This window comes from Labrus bergylta, chromosome 2, assembly GCF_963930695.1.
Source record: "Labrus bergylta chromosome 2, fLabBer1.1, whole genome shotgun sequence".
Classification (NCBI taxonomy): domain Eukaryota; kingdom Metazoa; phylum Chordata; class Actinopteri; order Labriformes; family Labridae; genus Labrus; species Labrus bergylta.
Genome location: NC_089196.1, coordinates 29,806,944 through 29,833,479, shown reverse-complemented (window position 1 = coordinate 29,833,479; position 26,536 = coordinate 29,806,944). Strand labels below are relative to the sequence as shown.

Here is a 26,536-nt window from a genome sequence, read left to right as displayed (position 1 = left end):
GGGAGTGGTTCTCTCTGCTATACTCCACCATCATCCCCGTTGAGAATGTGTTTACTGACGAGGTATCCAATTATACCCAACATGGTATTGTTGCCATGGAAAACAGCGGATTTTACCTCAAAGAACAGCCACAGCTTTCAGTGGCAGTTTCCTTATGCAGCGTTCTTTGACGTAACAGCCAGTGTTTCCATGGCAACGTTAAACATGTCGTGTATAATTGGATACACATTCTCAACGGGGATAGGGGTGGAGTATAGCAGAGAGAACCGCTCCCATGATTCCCCGCCAGCCTCGACTTCATCGTTTGACGTAACATCCACTGTTTCCATGGCAACGTTAAAGAACGCTGCATAAGGAAGCGGGAACTGCCACTGGGAGCTACCTTGGGCAACGTTCTTTGACGTTACATCCGCTGTCTTCCATGGCAACGATAAACACGTTGTGTATAATTGGATACATCGTCAGTAAACATATTCTCAACGGGGGATGATGGTGGAGTAATAGCAGAGAGAACCACTCCCATGATTCCCAGTGTTTCATGGCGGATCTGTCATGGAAGACACGTCCAGTTACAACTATCAAATGAAGGACTCTCTGGCTTTAATAAGTGTTGGAAATAGTACTCAACAAAAAATATGTATAGATTTATTCCATTTTTTATTTACTTAGATTTAGTGTACCTTTAAGTGCAGAAATTATCAAAGTGATTTATTACAAGAAAACACATCTGCAGGCTCATTCATTCATGCTTCACTGTAATAACCTTGTAGCCGAGCTCACTCTGCATCGTGCCCCCCCATCCCGCCCCTGCAGTGCTTCTTTATGTATGTTTACTTTTTGCACATCACCCCAGTTAACCTTGTCAGTTTTTTTTTTGCCCTTTGCTGCTAAATCAGTGTCTTGTACGTCCAGCTGGTTTGGCAAGAAGCTTTTAAGCGCGCCATGTTGCTGTGTTGCCTTTATCAATTATACACCAGCACTTCAATTATACATCAGTACATCAGCATTTCATCTGTGTCAGAGACCTTCTGTCTGCCACCGCTAAGTGGACCACTCAGCATGACACAGCATCCAAGTGTCTGCAGGAAAATGCTTCTTTTTTTTTTTACCTTATAATGGGGTTAAAATTAGAACAAGATCCTCCTGATAATAAGTTGTACGCCTAGACGTGGGATAGCATTAAAGCAAGAATATAAGACAGAAAGAAGCACACGTTTTGCATGTGAAGGCTTTTCTTTTGAGTCTGTGTCCTGTCATGTTTGCCCCATTTTATTTGACTTGTTTGTTTGATTTTCATTGTTGTGTTCCTCTCCCTCCCTCCATCCATTTCCACCATCCCCCCTCTTCTTTTTCCCCGTCCCAAGGTTCATTTTTTCAGAAGTCCACTGAGCCCAAAGAAAAGAGTGATTTGGGAATCCCATGTAAGTTGCTGTTTTTATGTTTTCTCATCATCCATTTTTTTATCTTCCCTTTTCTGTCTTAACTCTCATCTCATCTCAGGTCTTCTCTCTTTGATTGAGCGTTGACATTTGGCTCCTACTTTGTGTTTTATTGTTTCATGTCGTTCTGACTTACTTGAATGAAGTTTTCCTTTGCTCCTGTCTTATGATCTGTTCCCTTCATGTTCCATCTTTTTTGTTGTGCCAATCAAACAAAAAAACTTCAAATAGATCCTTAACTACTTCTAAAACTTCTCTCTGCTTTTAGAGGAAGGAAGTCCTGACAGATAAATCATTTACACTTCAGCCTGCTTGATGGAAAAACGAGATTACAAGGCGTAATGATCTTACTGAATGATTTAAGGGAAGTTCCTGTAAATCTATCTTTACCGATTGTTGCGTAATCCATATAATGACAGCTGACAGAAGGAACCCGGGTTGTCACGATACCAAAGTTTTGAATTTGGAGAACTTGTCTAAATTGCACAAAGTGTTCTCTCTCTCTCTCTTTCTCTCTTTCGCTCTGTAGTTTAAAACTTTGGTGCTTTTTGACACTATCAATAAGATGACAGAGATAGTTTTGTTCAGACACATATGGTAATAAAACATAATGTAACCAATGTATGGGAAATGTTGACAACCTCAGAAGAATCCAAAATCTGTCTTTCAAACAAACTCTCCTTATGTAAAGTTTAACATTGACTACATCTATACATTGTCTCTCTAATCAATAATTCAGTAGCCATCACATCGTTTAAAGTAGATCTCGACCGATTTATCAGCCAGCCGATAGTATTGGCCGATATTAGCATATCCAGTGATATAATTTTATCACAGATATGCCCTGATATTACTCAAATTTGGAGTTTTTTTGTATTTCACTAGCGGTTCTCTTTCACCAGTAGAGTGCGCTATACAGATTTCAACAAGCCTTATCACTCTCCAGAGTGTAAAGTGGTGACGCACATACAAACCTGCACAGTAACTTTCCAGTTGAGTGACCATCTTGTCTTCATTATATTTATACTTTCCACAACTGTTTGATAAGAGATCAACGCATTAAATGTGTATATCCATATATATCTATCTGTACAGATTGAACATAGATCTAAGAAAGATATCGGCTGAGATTGTTTTCTCTCCAAAATCGATATCCATACCGGCCCCAAAAAATCTGATATCGGTCGGGCCCTAGCTTAAAGCTCCTATGAGGAACTTTCAGTTTTTGTTGTTTTTGGCGCCCCCTGTGGACGAGCGATACATCTTCTCTCTGAGCTGACTTTGTCCTATGCATTTGTAAGGAATGTTTTCTGACAAAAACAAATCTCATTCTCACTCATTGTGACCCATGGAATATTTAAAAAAAATTGTGTATTGTGTATTATTGGCTTTATAATAATAACAACAAACTTTATTTATATAGCAATTATCAAAACATTTATTTGACCCCTACCCCCTAGCAGATGTTTCAGACATTAAGAATAACTAAATCAAAATAGACAATCTTTAAGCTCATGGTTTTGTTCACTTTTAAGAAAAAGTGGCATAGGTATTGGACTTAAATGGAAAATGGACTTGAGCTTGTACTTCGCTTTTCAAAGGGCTTTTACACCTCAGGTCACATCTACCCATTTGCACCACATTCACACACTTATGGCAGAGGTTGCTATGTAAACTGACCATCAGTATTACTCAATCCCATTCATCCACATTCACACACCGTCGGGAGTTAAGTGTCTTGCCCGAGGACTCATCATACATGTGGCTGCAGGAGCTGAAGAGCCAACCCTCGACCTTCCGGTTGAGTAACTACCAATTATAGACAAAAAAACACGCTCAACTCACTTTCAACAAAAACGACTTGGTGCTGAATCCCAAAACATATTTGAATAAGAAAAACGATAAGGACAGCACTCCAAATTTTATATTTTAATTGCCACAAGACCTACCAACTGAGCCACAGCCGTCCCCAATTGTGTTATATTCTTACTCTTATATAACCAGCTCAAACTCCTCACAAGAGCTTTAAAGAAACTGAAATATCATTAACTTGCCTTTACAGGTGGTGCCAAAAAAGCATAATTAACCTTTCCGTTATGAAATACTATATTTTTTGTAAGACCTTCATATTGTTATTGTACTTCGTCAAGGTCTACTAAACCCCATTTGAAACGTCCATCATGTGGTGCAGGAGGCCACGGCGGTGTCCCGACAGTGAATGCAGCACAGTGAGCGGTGACAGATCCCTTTAATTAGCCTGATTCGTTCCGTCTTCCTGCCTGATAGCAGCTGATCGATCCAGCACCGGTTTTTACTGGATTCACAATTTGTGAGTTTGTTGCAGCTGCGGTCATTTTGGAGAATAGCCAAGCCAGCCCCTGGATCATTGCCAAAGTGGGCAATTTGCCTTGAGTTTGCAACACTTGCTTTGTGTTTACAAGCGTATTGGCTCGCTCAGAACTCAGCGGAGCGAGGTCCAACTAATGATGAGCGACCACAATGGGTGAAAATGTAATACTGTTGTAGTGTAGTACTGATTCCACGTCTTCAAAGTGAATGATAGATACGTCTTATTAGCCCTTAGCTATAATACATCCTTTGTACAGGAGGAACATTATTAAAAGGAAGGTACAAGATCACCTAGCAAGGGCGCTACTTCTTTGGGAGCTATGAAAGCTGCTTAATGAGTGCTAAAAAAGGGCGAGATATGATAATAAGCTGTGGGAAAAAATGTTAAGCTATCCCCCTTTCTTCTTCTCTTTCCGTCTTCTCTCATATTCTCTCTCTTTCCATCCACCTCGGTTCCTCAGAGTGACATAATGAGCCAGAATCTCTTTAAACTGCGAGGATGACAGAAATTGAGAGGTGCAGGCAGTGAAAAGGACCTTTGCCATTTATTATCACCACACTTTTTTTTACTTTAGTCTGTCGTTCTCGGAGCTCCTCTTTTTCATCTTCAAAGCCATCCATGAGCGTTTGTGATGTGTTCTAATGACTCTCGTTTAGGGTCTGCCGTCGCAGTTTCAGCATCCTGGCGTGCTGCGACTCGATCCAGACACAGAACAAGAGACGTGAGATGGAGACAGTCGTTGCTCATTACACAGGTTGTCAATCTGGATATTTTTAAAAACAGTCTATTGCACTCGGTATTAAGCTCCCATAGATACAGCGCTCTGAGTGGGCGGAGCCATCTCGAGTCCCCCATGTGGTGGCAGCACTGACAGCTAGAGAGGGAGGCATTCACATCTGAACAAAAAACATGTACGAAACATGTTTGAGCTTCTGAGCAAAACATAAAAAAACTGAAACAAAGCGGCATCCAATCAGTGTGAACACAAAGCGGAAAACAACAAATCCAGAGGGAGTTTGACTTCACTGTCTGTTCAGATTGTTTTTTTTTTTGTTTTGTTTTTTTAAAGATTTATTTTTGGGCTTTTTGTGCCTTTAATGGAGAGATAGGACAGTGGATAGAGTTGGAAATCAGGGAAAAAGAGTGGGGTATGACATGCGGGAAAGGAGCCAGAGGTGGGATTCGAACCTGGGCCGCCCGCTTGGAGGACCATAGCCTCAATCCGTGGTAACAGATTGAAAAAAGCCTTAAAAGCAACTGAAATGACAAATAGTACCGTTACTTTGTTGAGCATCCCTCGTTTGTTAGCGTCCCTGTTTCTGTTTAGAGAGCGCTGCATGGCTGTTTGTGTTGTTTGCAGACCAGCTGAGCTTGAGGCGATGAGAGAGGTGCGAGGTAACTGAGCTGTGGCGTTGTGTGGAGGAGAGAGATAGCTCCTGCCAGAGTTTCTGTCTGATTCACGTGTGGCCAGCAAACACAGAAACAGGTCAAAATGTTCCCCTCAGGTGGCTACAACAGGTCGAATTGAGCACCTTGTTTTCAGTTCATTCATTAAAAGTAAGAGTTTTTAAAGGTTTGTTATAAGGCATGGGATCTAATGACTTTATATGAAACGCTTTTATTGTTATAGAGATGCACCATCTGGGCGTTTGTGATTCTTAAGCGTCTCAGTTGCTGATATTTTTTGATTTTTTTTTCCATCCCCACTCGAGAAAATCAGGATAGACACACTTACAAATGACTGCTCACTTTCACTTTCCGACTCACTCTCATCCATCCATCCATCACATCCCTGCCAGTTATTTAGAGCCGCTGCGTCTGCCAGGAGAGCAGTAACGGAGGGTGTTTGCATGTTCGTGCCAAGCGAGATCAAAAAGGCAGTTGAATGAGCTTCAAGTAGTGATTGTCCACAGCTCTGCTTTGGATTCAGATCACAGGGGAGATAGAGACGAGCTAAGCTGAGCTATCCTTGTTTTCCCCCCTTCTTTGAATCCTCTCCGTGGCAGATTGGACGGAAACTGAGAGTGACACAAAGCTCGGGCCAATCGATCGACAGCGATCCAGTGCTGACGGAGGCTGAGCCCCTGCTTCTGTTCTGCTAGCTCATGCGTGTGTGTGTGTTTAAATCTGCAATTTTTTTAGATCCCACAATGATTATTGGGCTACACATTGGCATCCACATAGTTACAGACTCTAAGTGACCAAATTCCCAGAGTTCCTCTTTCATTTTTACTGATAAGTAAAGTTCTGCCAATAACAATGCCCATTATGATTGGACACAGTGAGGCACAGCATCAAACCAGCTAACTCACTCATTTAGAGTGTATAGTCTCCAAATACACTGGATTTGGCGTGTGCACAGGGCACACTGGCAGAATAAATTTGGTGCAGCAACAGAAAAAAAAAAACGTTTGGCTTTGAGGTTCAAACACAAACACAATGTTCAATCTTACCCTGAGGGGTGGAGGGTAATAATGTTCTGCAAAACTCTGACGAATTGCAGTCAGCTCTTGCCATGAAGTCAAGGAAACATGGTACCACAACAAAAAATAAGAACACAGTTTCTACCCGCTAGAACTTTTCCGTAAATTGTCAATTTATGGTCGCAAAGCTAAATGGATTTTAATGGTAGGAAATATTCTGTAACCATGCAGAAGACACAAAATAGTCCATGATTTTAAAGGGGGTGGGGGGTATAACATGGTATTTAAAATCATGAGGTGCACTGGTGTGGCTCAGCTGTGAGATTGTGTTGAGGCTACAGTTCTCACAGCCGTCCTGGGTTCAACATTTTCTGCATGTCTTCCCCCACTCTATCCAACCAGAGTTTCTTGTTTTTTACGGTCCAATCAGTTAAGGCAGAACATGGCACAAAAATGTCTTAAAGAATATATAAAATTCATCTTAGTGGTCTTAACTTTGACCATGAGACCCTAAAATAAGATCAGGTGAAACCTGCTGCCAGCCGGTTAACTTCTGCATCCAACAAATGTCTGCTTTTCCCATTTATTTAGTCTGTTTATCCAGCAGTAAAAAGCTCAAATAAATCCATTTGAACTCAAGGTTGTCTCTATTTTGACTCTAAAATATGAGATAATCCAAGAAGGTGATTACTTATGGAAGGCGCTCTATGTGAGGAAAATGTAGAAGACATGGAAGTTGCCTTAGTGATGACATCCATTGGTTTCTTAAGAGGCATTATGAAGCCCAAAGATGGAGGTCACCATATTGGAAATTGTATTTCCAACTTACTTTTAGATCAAACGTGTTTTTTGAACCAGGCGTTTATTTCTGCACTTTAATTAGGCTGATTATGACACTTCCAGGGCTCTTGCAGCCAGCCTCAAGTGGACACTCGTGGAACTACAGTTTTGTGCATTTACGTTTTGGCTTCAGCTTGCCAAGCGAAATTGGAGCAATTAGCAAGCTGTGCTTTTTCATATTCCACACCTACTCTCCAGATCCCAAACCCACTACAATGATTTGCACCGTCCTGTGAATTCACTCTCTGTTCCTTGCTTTTGTCAAGCTTTTACTGCTTCTACAGTAAACACACGTCTTATGTTGGCAGCAAACGTGGACCCACCATGTGTTTTTACCAGCGTCTGTACCAATATTTAGGATAGATTGCGGCTTGGTGGAAACATGGAAAAGTTGAGTAAAAAGCATACAGATAATAATAGCGATAAACGAAAGTGTCTAGCTTTGCATCGGGGTTTCCTGCTCCTCCCGTCAGGGTTTACAATCTGCTATTGCATCCCACTCACCGTACATTATTATCCCTTAATGAATCTCACCTGAGCCGCTGCAGGATTATGATCGACAGTTCCCTATGGGAGAGAGAGGATGTTCATCAAAGTGCCATCTGTTACCAACACACACACACACACACACACACACACACACACACACACACACACACACACACACACACACACACACACATACGCTCTTCATATTGTCTCGATTGACCTCTGATAGGTCGATACAGTCACTCACAGCATCCTCTCTCATGAAGCGTCTGCACACAGGTTACTTTCTCTTCTTGCATGTCTTTGTTAATATGTGTGTTATAGTGATGTGACCTTAAAGCACAGAACACTCTCCCTCCTATAGAGAACTGTCAGAACATACTTGAAGGAACACCACACATGTGTTCAGTTACTTCCTGGCGTGAGCACCGAAAGGCAGATATTTTTTAATCTAAATCCAATTTAGCCGGTCTCGCGGGTGAGCGACTCGGACATGAAACTGGCTGTCAGGTACAGAGGGGTGAATACATCGGGTGGGAGGATATAGTTGACTTGTGGATAAAAGTGAATATGGATGTGAGCTCATGTCTGCCCATGAGTGTTAAAGCTCGCATGAGTGCTCCTAGAAATGAACATAGGTGTGTATCTATCTTTACTTAAGTCAGCCCGGGCTCCTTCCTCCCGGTCTATCACGGCACATTTTGTCATTCCGGCTTCACAGAGCACACAGCCTCGGGCCACGCTTAGATACACTCAGAGGTCCAAACACATTATTCATTCATCTGGGCTCGGTCAGAAGTGCTCACCCACGTTCAGTCCCCTTCTCAGCCCCCGTCTTGTCATGGAAAATGACTTGTTATGCAAGGCTGTCAGAGGATGAAAGAACATCAAGAAACTGAAAGCCAAAGCACAACTTTTGTTTTCATAAAAAGAAGCTGAATGAAATGAAAAAAATGAGACAAGCACACACCGGGGACTTCAATGTTGAGGAGAAACTACTCTAGTCTGTGGCATTGTCCTTCAATTTGAACATGACATCGAGCTTTTAGGCGAGATAATGAACTTATTTTGAAGAATGATCTCAGACATGTCAGTTCATCAGAGTGCTTTTTGTCTGCAGCGTTTAACTCTAAGAAGAATCCGGATCAGCTTTATTGGCTGTATGCTTACACACACAAGGAATTTGTCTTCGGTCAACTGTGCTCTCAATGTACAAAGAGTGAAACATTGAATATAAACATAATATAAGTAAAGAGACGAATACAAGGCTAAATAAGAAGGTTAAAAGTCTGTCCATATATGAATACAAGTTAAAGAAAATGGAGGTCTGTCATGGATTGTGCAACATTGTGACTCTTCTTTAAAGTCTTTATATGTGATTTTTCACACTTAAATATAATATAAATCAAGACTATCCTCTGAAAATAACTCTGTGAGTCATGACTGTCTACAATGGGTGTAACACCCGAGTCCCACTGTCTGTGATGTTTTCAGAGTTTTCAGAGTCCTATCTTCACTTTGTTTACATCGCCCGGACGGCCGGCTGACTCCTCCCCTCGTGTATAAAAGTTGTTTAATTGAGGGACTAGAGAAAAGAAGAATAACATACTGTACTCACTGCTTAACTGTGTTTCTAGATCACGCTCATTTCAGGTAAATTTACATGCAGTGTGAAGATACCAGCATAATAAAGATCACTAGCATTAGCATGCTAACACAACAATGCAGCGCGAGTTGTTTTGGTTTCATGCTGGTGCTCAAGGGCGACATCTGCTGGATCAAAAAATCACATATAAAGCCTTTAAGTGTTAGGATACCAGAATTTTAACTTTGATACAATTCAAGTAAAAATCTAATTATATTGATATCTGTTACCACGACAACAAAAATAAAGTACCCATGGCAGCATAAATCCCGCACACTCGGTCTGCACGATATGAGAAATATATGCAGCGTGGGATAACATTGTTCAAAAGTGCGATAACGATGTGAAATGCGATAAATGAACACAAATTTAGAAGTGCATATAACACAGTTTTAGTCTGTATCTCCTGTACAGATGCATGTGTGACACAATACTTCTCTCCCGAATCCATAATATATCGAACAACCAATTAATATGAGGGAAGCTAGCGAGCATCTGACTGCTTCAAAAAGGTGTGAAGGCATGGTCGTTACAACCAGGCCTCCATCCAATAGGTTAAATAAAATAATTCAAAGTGAGAGAGTGTTGCATGTTTCTATTAAAGAGATTCACCTGTTCATCTGGATAACTGGAAAAATTCAGTCTTTAGATTAGATTAGAAAACTTTATTGATCCCCAGCGTGTGATGTGTTCATTTATTGCAAATGCTCATATTGAATAATGATGAATTTGAAGGTTTTGAACACTGCGGCTCTTTTTGGATACAATCAAACATTAAAACCAAACGGGCAACCTCTGGTCTTGAAAAATGAAGCCAAGGCGGAAGTGCAAAATCCTGCATCAGAGATTGTATTGTTTCAAAACGACGTGGTTTCAAAAATAATCAAAGTATTGAAATTCTGTCAACCTTATTCTTTGCACAAAGTAGAACACTAATTGTACCCTTATAGTAAAAGTGATAACAGATGATGGTGAATCCTGAAAAAAAGACAGAAAAAGACCAAGACACTCGTCTTTGGAAGAAGGATTAAAATGCCAGTCTTAATGTTTTAGGAAGGTGAAAAGGAAATCCAGGACAGAAAAAAAAAGATAATTGTAAAAAAAAGGTGTGGATTAAAATAAGAAAGCAAACATTTGGTATCCTGCAGTTTTATGTAGGTTACTCAGGCAGGTAGAGGCTCTAATGGGACATGATGTTTCATTCATCTGTAAATCAAACAGATGGAGACAGAGCAGGTTTGAGTTATGGAGGGAGAAGGAGATGTGAGAGAGATGGGATATATAAACTGATAGACGGTGAAGTGAGGACTTTTAAACCCACCGGTACACACTTACACTTCTATATCCAGAACAGTAGCCTAGTTAACGTATCCCAAAGTGTCCCAAAACGTACTAAAGAAGAATAACTTTAGAATAAAAAGCAAGTTTAGAAGTGTTTTTTTTATTTTTTTTTTTTTATATGCACGACCCTTTTCTGAAGTTTAAGACCTTCAAATCAAAGAAGAAACAAGATAAAGATTCCCCTAAATAGATGAGGGCGATGGTGATGATCATAATTAAGATCAGAGAGTTGGTATTAAAGAGGATTATCCAATTCTGTTCCCCCTCCCCCCCTGGCAAGAGCAAGGACCTTGATAACAGGGCAACTCTGTGCTGCAGTGAAGTCGGGACATTTGGGATTTAACGGCAATCGTGTTATACATCATCAAAAAGGAGATGTTGGAGACAAAGGGGGTTCAACCTTGGAGGATTGAAGGTGGTCTCTTAAGTTTGAGGTGAATCCCATGAGCAGAGATTTGAGTTGCTATAGCAGACCCCCTGTGGTGTCACAATGTTTATTTATTAAAGAGCAGATATGTGCAGAAAGAAGGAGTGCTGCAGCAAGCTCTAATATCAGCTTTTCAAAAACATTTGACTTTATGTTTACCCCTTTGATTAGGACACGTAAAATGAAGTTCACAATGTCTGTGACAGCAGTGTGTAACTTTCTTTACAACACTTCCTAAAGAGTGACACAACTCGTAGCATGTCGGAGCTTTTCTGTCCTTGCACACACATTGAGGCAAAAAAAAATGTGTGCGCACAAGATCTTTTTTTTTTTTTACTTCTTGGGACTTCAGGGGCTCCGTAGTTTCTATGAAATTAAAGCTGATTGGTCACCCTGTCAGACAGAGCAGCAGAGCTACATGCTTCTCTAAAAGTTGTAGTTTCAGTTGTTTTTTTTTCTTCTGATACCTTCATTACAACTTCTGAGAAAGAGAACTGGGAGGGTAAAAGAAGACTTCATTGCATCATCTGTAATTCAGTTAATCAGTGAAGTGCATGAACAACACTGCAGACTGAAGTCTCCGTTAACAGACTGGTGCCGTCTCATATTAAACAGCTCCAATGTGCATTCAGTGGGCAAATGTCCGCACATCTCATCACCTTTAGAAATAGATCTCATCATCTGTGTAAAGGGAAGCCTTTTAGGGTTATTAATACTATCATCCGGACAAACTTTAGTCACTCACTGCTTGGCCAGGCTATCGTTAGCTCAGAGACAGCGCACTCATGCTCCTCAGAGAACCGGGGTTACAAAAGTAACCTAAAGTTATCTTGTTGGCTCGTGCTCTCTCGTGTCACTCCACACTGTGCGCTCCTCTCGCTCTCTGCCTGGCAGCACACTCTTGCTTGTATTTTCACAGACAGATAAGATGCACGGTGGGGAGATATATCATAGATTTTGAATTTCTGACAGCCCACCATGAACATTTTAGTCCCGTCCCGTCTCATTAATGACCAAAAAAACGTACCTGTTGTCAGAGTTTTCATTATTAAACATCTATTTTCACTCGTCAGTGTCTCGTCTTCATCATGGAAAAGGGTCATCATTAAAAACATTCATCATCGAATGAATGATTAACAGCAGTGAGCATTAAAATGGATGAATAAAAGATGAGTTTGTGCAGCATGAGAGCATGACGTCATTTTACAGCGTGACTTCTCTCAGCAACCATGACTGACTCCCCAGCATCTCTGTGAAAGAGCAAACGATCTCCAGCGCAGATTAGAGGCCGTGAATATGAACTATGTGAATGTCACAGTCTGTCACGATCAGGGTTATGTGGCACACTGGCCTTGACATTTTCACTCATTCAAAGTTAAACTTGAGTTCAGCAGTATAGGCAGGTGAGACCCAAGGATAGACATTTACAAAGATTTAAGTTGAAGACTGGAATTAACAAATCATTATTGAGGATTTGAGTGCATGACAATGGCTCATTATCTTAATCAGACTGGTGTTTAACCTCTCAAATTAAGGCAAGGCGTTTTAGCACATTTCAGCAAAAAGGCAATTCAAAACATGATGACAGCGGGGCGACGGTCTAGTAGTTAATGTGCGCGCTCCATGTAAAGAGGCTATAGTCCTCAATGTGGTCAGCCCAGGATTTAAATTGGACCTGGGGCTGCTTTCCTGTGTCATCCCCCACTCTCTCTCTCTCTCTCCCTGATTTCTGACTCTATCCACGGTCCTATCTCTAAAACTTAAGGCATAAAAAGCCCCCAAAATAAACCTTTAAAAAACAAAGTGATGACAAAAGGGAAAAAAAGTAACACATTCAAAGTAAAATTTAAGAAAATGGAAAATTTTCTTAAATTTTTTTGACACTTGAAAAATTACTTAAAAGTTTTTGAGTGTATTGTGGACTTTGCACCTCCCACTCCCCCCAGTTTCGACTTAACTCTGGTTAACGCTTCTGATTTGTTGATTTTCATATTTGTTCATTGCCTGTCTTTGTTCCATATCTGAAACTTTTCTGCTGCTTTGTAAAATTCTGTAAGACTCTCCTGAAAAATAGAATCTTGGATCTCAATGAGAATATGTTCCTGTAGAAAAAAGGTAGAAAAAAATATCCAGGAACATTTGTTTCCCAGCATAATCTCAGACTTCATTCTGATGGACATGCTTTGGCTCGGCTCCCCCCAGAGACCCTTAAAGAGGTTCATAGCTCCCTCTTGTGGTAAATGAGTGACTAACACCCAGAGGAGTGACCGCTCCTCTTCAAATGTTGTGTGTCATGTTTGAGCATAATGTGAGCGTCAGTGTTTGTGTGCCTCATCAAAAGGATTCTTTTCATGCATAATCACGTTCATACTTCCTGGACACGTTCTGATGTGACAACAGTGAATCCCTCAGCAAATGACTCGGGCTGTTTGGAGCTAAAAGCCTGTTATCAGCCTCTCAACTTTAAGGGTGGATTAAAGGGAGTGTTCCTATACTTTTCTGTCTTCTTCTTTTTAATAGCCGCAGACAAATCCCCTCCTACCCGCTACAGGGGATATGATTATATGAGCAGCGCCTTAAGTGTGAGACTCCTCAGAAAAAGTTTCGCAGGCGCTTTCATGTGAAATATGTACTGTTTGTTTGTTTGGCTGCTTTGAAGTTTTGAAGTGTATTTCTTCTTCTTTTGCTGCTGCTGCCCTGTTTTCCTCCTCTCCTCTCCTCTCCTCTCATCTCCTCTCCTCTCCTCCTTTTCTGTTTTTTCCTCTCCTCTCCTCTCCTCTCCTCTCCTCTCCTCTCCTCTCCTCTCCTCTCCTCTCCTCCTTTTCTGTTTTTTTTCCTCTCCTCTCCTCTCCTCTCCTCTCCTCTCCTCCTTCTCTGTTTTTTTTCTCTCCTCTCCTCTCCTCTCCTCTCCTCTCCTCTCCTCTCCTCTCCTCCTTTTCTGTTTTTTTCCTCTCCTCTCCTCTCCTCTCCTCTCCTCTCCTCTCCTCTCCTCTCCTTTCCTCTCCTCTCCTCTCCCCTTCCCTCCTCTTATCCTCATTTTTTTCAGTCTTCATCTGCTTGCGTGCTTGCCCTTTTCTTCATGTATTGCCATCATTCATCCCTTGTGCTCTGAACTTGTCTTCACCCACCTCAACCATCGGTTAAATATTTCTTCGTCCCTTCCTCTGCTTTAAAACACGGATCAGGAACAAGAAATTCCCCCCAGCTGCTCTCTCTCTGAAATGCCATTAAAGTCTCAGCTGGATTGAAAAAGGATAACAGAACTCTTGTGAAATAATTAACAGCCTTATTAAGTTTTAAAAGGTGATGCTGCTCTTTTCTCTTGCAGAAATGTGTCTCTGTCTTCCTCTGCCTCCGTCTAGACACATGATCATGTTACACAAGCTGGGGGGCGATAGAAAAGTTTTGTTTGAAAGTGAACCTATAGAGAGTGTCCTTTGAGTCTGTAGAAGTGAACGGCTGAACACAATTAAAGAATAAAGGAGAGAAATAGAGAGCTAGCCTGAAGTCTGCGACACATTTCACCTTGTTTAACAGAGAAAAATGTGGCTTTACTCTCCACCACATTCTGAATCCTCATTGCTGTAACAAAAGACTGTGTATAAAGATGAACAACGCGCCACAACCTTCTCCTATTGTACAGAAGTGAAGCCAAAATACCCATGTGACGGCTGCTGAGTTATTGTGCATTCAGAGCCAAAGTCTAAGCTCTATATGCAAACAGACACAATGTCACTTCCACGAAACAAAACACACATCTACTTAAGCTGTTTTTACATATGCAGTCCTTAAAGTTGTTTGAGAATTTGGGGGCATTTGTTCACACATGCACCTCACAGCTGGAGACTTTCCCTATCAGATTGGAGTCGGGGGGGGGACACATAGCATTTATTAATGCTATGTGTAGTTCAACAGAATCAAAGAATCGCAGAATAAAAGAGCAGAGAAGAATATATCGGCAAATTGGAAATTGAATGCTCAAGGTGAATTCTTCTGAATGCATTCTCACATCAGCTCATTCGGACTTCCTGTATTTCAAGTTCAACCCATCTGTTAACATGGAGGAGGCGGGACTTATCACCTACTGTATACTACAGCCAATCAGTAGCAGGAGCTCTTAATATTTTTGCTTCACTTAAGGCGAGTTGTGCGCTGTCTATCTTTATACAGTCTCTGCTTGTCACTGTTTATCTGCCTTTCCTCTTCAAGTAGATCTTGATGTTGACTAATATTCACCTTTATCTCACCCTCTTTGTGTTCTCTCTCTAGCTGCTCCAAGCACAGACGACGTGGCGCTCTACGTGGGCATCGTCATCGCAGTGATCATGTGCCTCGTCATCTCCGTCATCGTGGCGCTTTTTGTCTACCGCAAGACGCACCGCGACTTCGACTCAGACATCATCGACACCTCGGCGCTGAACGGAGGCTTCCAGTCTGTTAACATCAAAACAGCCAGATCGGGTAAGGATTGTTCCACTTCATCCAGAGGTTGAAAGAAAACCCCCGGAAAACTCAAGTCGCACTGATACTCATTTTAAAGACTGCTCCGACTCTTTGTTCAAAACTTCTCGCCTGGAAGAGAAGTTTTACACTCTAGAAGTTAAAACCACAGGAGGATTTTTTCAAGTGCTCTTAAATGTTTTTTTTTAAATAGTAGATGTAGGAGTATAAAAGCAAAGTTTTAAACTCTGTGACTACGGGGAATACAAGAAATGAGCAAACATGCTAATTTTTGTTTCCAAGGAACAGTTGGATCTTTTTATACATATAACTGAACACAAAAATTAGCAATGCAAATTTTTTAAAAAGTACAAGGTCTCATTCTTGACTTGGAATTGAGCACTTTGTTACTCGGTCTTGTGCATTACTCTGGATATTTAACTGAGACCACCACTGATTTATTAGTCCTCATTATTACTCTAATAGGAAGGAAAACATCCCTCTCTAAATGCAACCATTAACTTCAATCGCAATTTGAACATTTTCCAACCAGTAATGGTCGCTACCTTTCCAGCCCCCTTTGCACAAGTGGGAGTGGATGGAAAAGACACTAAGAGAGGCTGTATGTATGTCTGGGAGCGAGGAGGTCCATTAAAACTTAAGTAAATCAAGAGGATGCAGCTTTTGGGGTTATGTTTTTGAGGTGATTGGCAACCACACCTTCATGGGTTTATTATTGGAGGTGAACTTGGATTTATGTGTTTTGCTACTGCCGTTCTTTCAGGCTTGGCATATGATGTCACCATTTTTAGAGCGGTTCCCAATTGATTCATTTGGATATTTTATGAATCAAACACCACCTCTTAGCTCGCTGAATGTTTACCTCTTTGGAAACAGTGCCGTTAAACTGAGTACAGGACTCAAACTTGAGTCCGACTCAAGCCAATGTTCAGAACTCGGACTCGACTATTGCACTGATGACTCAGACTTGGACTTGGACTTGATTCGGCTCATACTCCACCTTGAGGATTTGGACTTGGACTTGGGAAGTCCTTGGGGACTCGACTGAGACACAGGTAACGGGGACTCAGACTCAAGGTTTGGTGACTCGACAACAATACTGTTTGGAAATCTATGAAGTTGTCTGATGGTGCTCAAAAACATAAAAGTGGAAATGGTCCAACTTGTGCTTGCTGACACGTTTAAGTTATTAAGATATATTTAAGATTGAAATATAGATTTTTCATATATATTCATGGTCTTGGTCTCAATCCCTTTATGTTGTGTTCCTGGCCTTGGTCTGGGTACGCTCTGGTCTTGGTCTTGACTCGGTCTCTGTTAGTTTGGTCTTGGGTACAACACTACAAAATGCCGTTTTTCACATGTAAAGTCTTGTCTTCTTTTCTTGAAGTTAGACAAGGGAAGTTTCTTTCTTTGCATAATTCAATGTAAGTTTCTACCTAGATACTCAAAGTGTCAGAGCTCTGCAGCTAAACATTACCCAAAGGACTTCTGGGAACTTTTTTTTGAAGAACACTCTGTGATGACACTCGCTGTTTAAGGGGAACTTGTCTTCAAGTATCATCCTCTTTAATAGACTCTGAAGAGAGGACCTGAGATTTGATGATACCAGATAAATAGATAAAGAGCGGACATGTTTTGATAGCTGGATACAGGATGACTGGCGCTCCTTCACTTTTAAAGCTCTGATACTGTATCATTTATTTGTCTCCCTCTGGTCTCCTGCTGTCTCTCTTTACTCGCCTGGATTCGTCTCTGTCTCCACCAGAGACGACTTTCCTCCATCAAGGAGTCTCTCTTTGTGGTTCTTCGTCTCTGTCTCACTCATTCTTCCTCTCCTGTTAACATTTCCTGTTTATCAGCATCCTCCTTTCTTCATCTCTGTCTCCATCTTCCCCCGTCACCGCGTCTCCTCTCTCTCTCTCTCTCTCGTCATGGTGACTCCTCCAGGAGCTCACACTCCCTCTCCGTTTGTCTTCCTGTTACAGTGGAGACGTCTTTCTATACCGCCTGTCTGTGTTGCAATTTCCCGGACTACAGTATGTGTTTGGGCAAATGGATAAGGCAACAAGGAAGCACGCCACTTGAACACTTGAACACCCGTGTGCATGCATTGGATAGCTTACTGGAAATGCCGAGATTAGCCAGGGAGTGTGGATGAATCGAGTAAAAGTCAACTGGAGCCGTGCACTTTTGACCTGTGTGAGAAAAAATCTTTAGTTATCATGATCACACAAAAACACATTTGGCACAAAAACTGGAAAAAAAAAAAGAAAAAGAAAAATCAATAAGGCTGGCAAACATGCTCAGAGATACATCCATGTAGGCTGGAGCACATCAACAAATACACTCACACAGCATCACAGTTTTTTGTTTACTGTAAATATGTTGGCTTTTGATAATTTATAACAATGCTTGAATAACATTTAAATCGCACGAATCCTGTTTTCACACATGCACTCAAATGCACTGAAATCTTGCTCATCACCCGCGGCAACTACACCTACACTTCTACAATTCACTTAGCAGACGCTTTTATCCAAAGCGACGTACATCAGAGAGTAAGAACAACACAAGCAAGGATCTAGAAAAAAGGGAACAATGTCAGTAAGAGCAAACGATCAGCTTTGAGTCTGATTGGACACACAGGTGCTGACAGGAAGTGACCAGAGGCAAAGCACAACATTGAGGGCAGTTCTTGAGAGCTCTAATCAGTATAGAAACCATCTTATAAGTCGTCGTTATCAAACAAAAACCATCGTCATTACCATCATCATCATCAATAATATGGAGACCATCATCATTAAGTTAGTAGGTATTCATGAAAGAGCTGGGTCTTTAGCTTTTTCTTAAAGGTGCAGAGGGACTCTGCAGATCAAATGGAGTTTGGAAGTTCATTCCGACAGAGGAGAAGAGTCCAGTCAGAGACTTAGGACCCTGTTGTGAAGGTTGTATCAGACGCCTTTCATTGGCAGAGCGTAGTGGGCGGGAAGGAGTGTAGACCTGGATGAGAGAGTTAAAGTAAGGAGGAGACGTTTTTGTCGCTGTTTTGGAAGCAGTATTACCTGCTGTGTTCACACATCGGCTCACCCAGACACCCAGAAGGGGGCTGGCAACCAAAAAAAATGCATGAAGTCAAGGAGAAAAATAAGGCCATTCGCGTTCACACAAGCAGCTCACCCTTAGGACCCTGTTGTGAAAACACAACTCAAAGCATTTTCAATAATATGCTTATGCTCACAGTTTTATGGGGAAAAATTCAAAATTCAAATCATGGTATACACCGGAATATGAGGGCAGAAAGTAAGCAAAGTAAATTGGTACACAGTGGGCGGTAATAATTGAATGTGTGTGTGTATAGGTGTGCAAGTTCTTGTGTGTGTGTGTGTACATCGGTGAATGCTTTTGCAGAGCGGAGATTGGGTGACATTTTAACAGGAAGGCATTAGGATGCTCGTCACTCTGCGTTGAGGGAACATCTTCGATTACTATTAATGAAGAATTATGTCCCTGCATGTCTCACTCTCTCTTTATCCCACCCTGCCCTCTCTCTCTCTCTCTCTCTGTGGCTTCCGTTAGCTGTTAATTAAATTTCAGCAGGGATGATTTGGCAGGAATACCCGCTGGCTTTAAGGCTAAACAGCCTGGTGATAGAGAGCAGAAGAGAGTGATAGCTGACAGATGTGTATGTGTGTTTGTTTGTGTTTTTGCGAGTGTGATAATGAGGGATTTTTAAAATTAGAATAGATGTGCTGGTGGAACTAACAACAGGATTTCAGGCACTACGCCCAAAAAAAAAAAAGTAGAGCCTGGTGCGAACAAATCTGGAGCTGTTCTCAGTAGGTAACCGTCCTTCCTGTGATCCCAATCCCAATTAAATTTGGGATATTATTGGACTGGACTTCTGTGCAGAGACATGCTCATGCAGGGCTCCACTTTGGTGTTTTTCTCCCTTTTAGAGAAGGTTTTGTTCATCTTGAAAAAGGGCTTTGGCAAGCTCATCAAAAGTGTCTTTAAAGATGAGTGAGCTAGTCGTCTCATTGGGTTGCTTGGAGCGCAGTCCCTTGATTAGCTTTAGTCAAGTAAATACCCATGTAGGATTTACTGTGTTAATATTGCCAAATGTTTTATTAAAACAACGAGGAGCTCTCTGCTGCAGCTTCTTTCCAATTTCCTAGAAGGGAGTGAGGCTAACCGTCTGCCTGATGGAATTAACTGAACTCTTATTTATTATTGTTGAAACACAGGAACAGATCCAGACTTTGATGACTGGGGAGGCCCAACTGGGGGAGTCACGTATGCAGAGAAGGCATGAAGGCATCAACTTATCATATCTACTCTAACTAACATTCAAAGGTCACATAGTATAGAAAATACACTTTTCTAATACTAATATGTGTCCCTAGTCCGTCAACAAACCCCCCAATTTTCCAAAAAGTCCATCCTATCCTTCTTTTTGCATGCTCCACTTTTCAGAAAATGTGTGCTCAAACAGGCCGTTTGGAGATTTTCCCTTTATGACATCACAAAGGGCAGTAACCCCTCCCCCAGGTGGGTGACACTCCCCACAGCTAGGTGTTTGTTCTGCCCTCTGAGCCTGTCTTCTCACCCAAAACAATAGGCCATGGTGCAAGAAAGCCAGAGTACACCCAAGCTCTTCCAGAGAGGGGGCGTGGTCAGACACAGCTCATTTACATATTTAAAGGTACAGACACAGAAACAGCCTGTTCTGAGCAGGGCTGAAATAGAGGGGTTTATAGGCATGATCAAATACAGGATCAGAGTGGATTTAGAATAAGAAACTTCACACACATGTTTTGGAGTACTCTGAGACTTGGAGAATTAGGAGTATCATAAGTAACCTTTAAAGTATCTAAAATATGGCGTATTTCTGTCAACCAATTTTTAACTTGAATTGTATCACGACAAATTGGCAACATATAAAACTTCCAACATCACCCTTACATTTCTAACAAAAGGAAACGTGTTACATTGAAATACAAAGACGGGCACAAGCCGCCTGTTACAACACAGCTTAAATATATGATTTTTACACAAGTCCCAGCTGTGACAATGCAACGGGCCAATCATAGTTGGATGGCCAATGGGCTAGCCAATGAGAGGCTGGCCCTGCCTGGTGGTACTGACTGATATATGTACTGAAGGCAACAAGACTGAACAAAGTAACCATCAGACAATTCAAATTAACTGAACCCTATCATATCGGTCTTGGCAAGTTTAATCGTATAGTTTGACACTGTCATTGGTGATCAGTGTGCACAGCAGGGATTGGCACTCAGATTGACTCCATGAAATCGGGAGTGCTTTTACAAATAGACACTGATTTGTTCAAGTGTGAGAGATTCTTTGAATATCGGGATGAAGTCAGAGTCACTAAAAAACCCCGAGAGCTTGAAAGGAAGACATGAAGCTGTTATTTTCTGTATTAATAGAGGAAAAAATAAGGCATCCAGACGAGGTCTAAGCATGTCTGTGTCTTCGTGTGTGCAGCAGTCGTGCAGCAGTCCTTGATTCAGTTCACGCTTCCGTGTACCTCAGTGTATCACAGCAGACACTGAAGCCTTATCTGCAGACTCCCTCTCCTCTCACTCCCATTGTTCCTGCTCATTGATCTACCCGTTCACCGCATTTGATCCAAACTGCAGCCGTGTGTTGAAGGTTTCATTGTTTAGGTCAGAATATAGGAATCATTCTTCAAAACCATAAAACATTAATATTCATGATATGTTTTCTTTCTGCCGTCTGTGCTCGCTCTTTCTCTCTCTCTTTTCGCTTCCTTTCAATTCTTTATATAGAGGATGGCGGAGAACATTTAACAGACAAACAGATGTGTATATGATTGTATTTATTAATGATGTGTAGTTACAAAGAGCACAAAGGGTCTGCTGCACATGTAGAAAGGCTTGCAACATTTTGTTCCTCAATATCACTGTTTTGACTTCTTTAACCGAAGCTCAAAATATTTTAAGGAGAATATTAAGGAGAAGAAATAAGTAAAGGGTACAAAAAGTAAAAATATTCAGTATATTGCATGATATTACACTGGTATTCAAACACACACTTACATTGGAGGATGGACTGCTGCTATGGACCTCTTTGGCTCTCCTCCTGGTCCCATATACAGCTCCACCTGGAAAGTTTTCCAGGAGATTTTTGCAAGTGTGTAAGCCCTTATACAGTCTGGGAATAACACTGATGATAGTATAGCATCTGTTGATTTGTCAATTCCAAGAAGTGTAGCCGTGACTTCATATGAAACCCATTTTGATCAAGTAAATCTGTCCATTTGTAAACAAAGTGAGAAACTATTTTTTTCCATAACATTCATGTCATCTCATAATCTCTCTCTCTCTCTCTCTCTCCCTCCCTCTCTCTCTCTCTCTCTCTCCCTCTCTCCCTCCCTCTCTCTCTCTCTCTCTCCCTCCCTCCAGCTGATCTTCTGACCGCCCCTCCCGACTTGACCAATGCAGCCGCCATGTACCGCGGCCCCGTGTATGCCCTCCACGACGTCTCCGATAAAATCCCGATGACCAACTCCCCGCTCCTGGACCCTCTGCCCAACTTGAAGATCAAAGTCTACAACTCTTCTGGTCTGGTCACACCTCAGGACGACCTCGGGGGGGACTTCACGTCCAAACTCTCTCCTAAGGTAATTCATTTTATTTCATTTATTTTTTTATTTTGAATGTGTTTTAAAAATGAAATAAAGATATACATTACAAACAAAGCAAACAGCAATCAAAGCATACTTTCTGCAGTGGCTCGATTATTTTTCCTCAACCAGTCCATGTTGGAAAAGGGTGTAGGATGAAGTTAAATAACTTATCCAGTCCTACCCCTTTTATCTTTTTAGCTTAATAAATGAATCCCAGACTAAGCTTTATAAAATAAAGTAGAATAATACAGATAAAAAGTTACAAAAGCAACAGATATAACGTATTACACACATTAATTGGTAGACGGTACAGACCTTACAACTGATATTGATTGAATTTTTCCCATTGACTGTTCAATTTTATATTTGTTAAATATGTTATTCTTGAAAATGTGTTTAAACTGTCCTAATGTTTTACATGTTTTCATTTCATCACTGCAGCTGCTCCATAAATTAACACCCCTCGTTGACCCAACTGTAGTTTCATGTTGGTCCTTACTGCTGTTTTTTTAACATAAATATTCCTCTGAGATTGTGTTTAATGTCCTTCTGCTGAAAAAGCTTTTGGATACTGTTCGGTGTCTGATCATTTTTTAACTTTGTACATGATTTGAATGGTTTTAAAGTCGACCAAGTCCTTAAGTTTCAGTGTTTTCAGTTTGAAGAAGAGTGGGTTGGTTGATTCTCTGTAGTTGGAGTTAGTTAGTTAGTTAGTTGGCTCTTTACTTGTAACGATGATTTTGAATTATTTCCCACGCAAAGGCGAACACGATTAATAAACATGAAGCTCGGTCGCTCAGTTTCCTCCCTCAGCTCTGTCGGCTGCATGGCATGCATACAGGAGTCACAAATAAACTGAAGATGAAACCACTTTTTTTTACATGGTACCTGTCCTGAGGCCGTACAAGAGCTGAATTGGCTATTTTTCTCCAGATCTGAGGCATTTTTTTAGATGGCTTCATCCATCATTATGTTTCTTTTAAATTCTGAACATCCGCTGCGTCTAATGAGCGACCTCGCCTCGCTAATTTGAGGGTCTTTTTCCATGTGAAAGTATTTTGTTTCCCGTCTGGTGTCTGTCTCCCAACACATCGAAGCCCTTACTTGTCAGCTGTGCGTGATGCAGGAGTAGACTGCTGAATGTTAAGTCCTTATTTTGCATCTCACGGTGGACATCTCTGACAAGGAAATGCAAAGCAGGTCATATTTCACCACTTACCCTTAAGGTGTTTTCACAGGGCTACTGTAAATGTGCCCTCTCCTCACAGACTGTCAGCTCAGCCCTATGGCAGCGCTCCCAGGCAGATGCAGATTTCCTCCCTGTAGGGTTTAAGTTAACGGTTACCAAGAAAACATGCGGAATAGAAACAGCGTCTTAATGAAAGCAGAAAAGTTCTTCTTGGAGGGGGAGTAAGAACAGATTGCTCTTCCAGGCTTCTAATCAGTCAAGTCAAAAGTAAAACTACAATGATCTTTAAACCCAAAGGTCGATCTGTGCACAGTGAAACTTGTTTTGACCTTCATGAACTTTATGGTTTCATTAGAATACATTTCCACACAGAGAGCCGCTCTGAGTGGAGTTTGTCCTTCAAACCACTGTTTCATGTCTTGCAGCCTGCAAGGGTGCAGCTCAATGCACACAATAACTACAATCTAGGGCGCCGGTAGCCTAGCGGTTAGTTCGTGCTCTGCATGTATAGAGGCTGTTGTCCTTGAGGCAACCACCCCCAAACGATAAAACGTGTATACAGCCAGGTCAGGAGAAACTCTGGACCATTCCTCCTGAAATTATCTAGATAGTTTCAGGAGTGTTTTGACCGCCTCTCTGGTCAAAACAAAAACAAACCATTCCACACCTTAATCCAAACTTAGAAGGAGGACATACTGGTTATCGGAGAAGCACTTCAACATAGCATGTCTCCTTAAAGGTTTTATGATTTCATTCAGTAGATATCTTACATATTTGACCTTTGATATGTGTGTGTTTTGAAGTGTTTTGTTTTCTATCTTTAAGGTAAAGAGTTGTTGATGTCTCTTTTGAGAGTAGTAGAGTATTTGGTATGTTGTAACCTGTTTATTCTTGTCTTATTATGACTGTCCTGAGTGTTGTCTTTTGATTCGTAGGTTACCCAGTCTCTGTTGGATAACAGTGACACCATGAACCTTCGCAGCCAGAGCTTGGCCCGGACACGGGATCCTTCATGTACCGCCCACGGATCCTTCAACAACCAGGGAGGACATCTCATTGTGCCCAACTCTGGTAAGACTTTTCTACACATCCCTTACCGCTAAGGTCAAATCTTACAAAGCACAGAGACTCCTAATACCACTGTGTTAGCACTAACATGTACATCAGTAATGGCTGACATTACTTCAGTCTTAATTTTATGTTCCCTGAAAATCATCTTGCCCAATGCGGCTGTCGCTTCCTTCACCGTCCCACCATCAGTAAAGGCTTCTTTTGCTTTGTTAGTATGTGCAACATTTTAAATGAGGCCTCCATTACTGTTTTTGCATTCTGTGTCGGTCCACCTTTTCAGTTCTTAGTATGCCGCCTGCAGGGAAGACTTCTGCAGAGTTCCTGTGGACTTGAGCGTAGTAGCGCATCGGCATTGCAATTTTTTCATAACTTTCCCATTCCCAATGGAAATACAATGTTCTCTGTGTTTTCTTATCATGGCCATCTTTGTCAACCATCATAAAAATGGCTAAACAGGCTCGCTAATAGCAATGCATTAGACACTTGAGCTAAGATAGCGTGCAGCATAACTGACCTGACAAGTCAATGGAGGTTTCTGATCCATTGCTGTGATTGCTTAAGTTCTGCTAGAACTATCCTATTAAGTTGTATTGGAAGGGGTTGAACATCTGTGTATTTGATTTAATTAAGAGACTTTCAAGGGGCATTAATCGTCAGATTTCTGATGAGTTTGGTGAGTTTCTGAAAGCCTCGCCATGACCTACAAGCTAGCTGTAGCTCGCTAGGGATGCGTTGGAGACCCCTGCTGTTGAGCTACTTAAATATGAGGTTAAGCACTTTAAACAAGGCGTTTCATGTAGGTTGAAAGTGTAGTTTTCAGGAGTCTTTTTTAATCTTTAAATATCTAAATGAAGTGACGTACCCAGTGTTTGAACTGATACTGAGAAAAGTCTTGAATATTAGTTCCTAAAGTAAAAAGTGACCACATAAGGCGTATCCATCTGCAGACAACATTATGCAAAAAAAAAAAAAAAATGGCCTCAGGTTGTTCTCATACAGTACAAAGGAAAGATAAACTTTCAGTAGACTCAGATTTTAAAAGCAGTGGACGGACCAAAAATAATGAATAATGTAATGTTATAAAACATTACAGTGACATTCACTCCATGATATTAAGAGAAGAGTCTCACACGGGCTGCCTTTTAAAAATGATTCTTGAATAATTCATCGTAATGATGAAGTGATAAAGGGGATGGGACATTTAATAATTCAGTCCTGCATGGTTAAATGTATAAATCCAGATATGAATCTCATTATTTCTGCCTCTCCTGCAGGGGTGAGCTTGTTGGTTCCTGCGGGCGCCGTTCCTCAGGGCCGCGTCTATGAGATGTATGTGACCGTGCACAGGAAGGACAGCTTGAGGTAAGTTTTTAACTCTCTAGTTCAGTGCTTCCCAAAAGTGTGGTCTGTGGCGCTCCTGGTGGGCCTTGTGGGTACTGCAGGTGGGCCGCGAAAAGTCCTCCACCAAGTATAAAAATAAAAAAAATATCACAATAATGATGATTTACCATGAGTCAACCCTTTAAGTGATTAGTAAGGCCTGTAATGACTATTCATGGACATCGTGTTTAGTAAACTTTTCTGTCTATCTTCCCATAATATCATGTTATCATGTCCAATAATTTACCCTAAAGTGATAGCAGGAGTCATAACTTTTATTTTATAACAGTAATTTTGTATTTCTTATTGGGCCGTGGCAGTCTTAAGTTTGGGAAAGGCTGCTCGAGATGACTGGTTCCCAACCTTTAATGGCAATGGCTTGTGACCCCAGTTTGACTTACAAAAAATTTGGAGATCCCCAGACATCCAAAACACACACAGCTTTTTGTTCAAACAATTTAAGCTTAAATCATTTTGTAGTTTTTTCTATTGTAAACCTTCATCTTAATTTTCATACTTTTGTGGCCGGGGCAGAAAGGGAGGATTTTTATTTTTCTCAGTGTACGATGTGTACGACCGGGTGAGCATGTATGAATTTCCAAGGCTGGAAATTAATGCTGGTCACATGACGCATGGATGAGAGACAGACCGAGATAGTTTGTTATCCGTTAACGGCCCACAGTAGCTCATGAACTGGGTAACAATCTTGTAGCTTAATTAAGGCAGAATGCTCCAAAATATTTTATTTTGATCAATAATGAGACATTTCAGGGGACCCCTTTTGAGGTCAAGCTCCAAGGTCGGG

General features: G+C 41.3%; 1 protein-coding gene across 2 annotated transcripts in view; it reads left to right on the top strand.

The window, feature by feature from the left end:
* Positions 1-26,536, top strand: part of LOC109989159 (netrin receptor UNC5C-like) — a 230,594-nt gene that overhangs the window by 182,712 nt on the left and 21,346 nt on the right. The window contains exons 8-12 of one of the 2 annotated variants that reach the window (XM_065951374.1): positions 1,365-1,421; positions 15,224-15,415; positions 21,868-22,085; positions 24,216-24,351; positions 25,626-25,713. In XM_065951374.1, coding sequence (XP_065807446.1) covers positions 1,365-1,421; positions 15,224-15,415; positions 21,868-22,085; positions 24,216-24,351; positions 25,626-25,713 — 691 coding nt within the window. The remainder of the gene's footprint in view (positions 1-1,364; positions 1,422-15,223; positions 15,416-21,867; positions 22,086-24,215; positions 24,352-25,625; positions 25,714-26,536) is intronic. The other variant, XM_029278676.2, reaches the window with a different exon arrangement.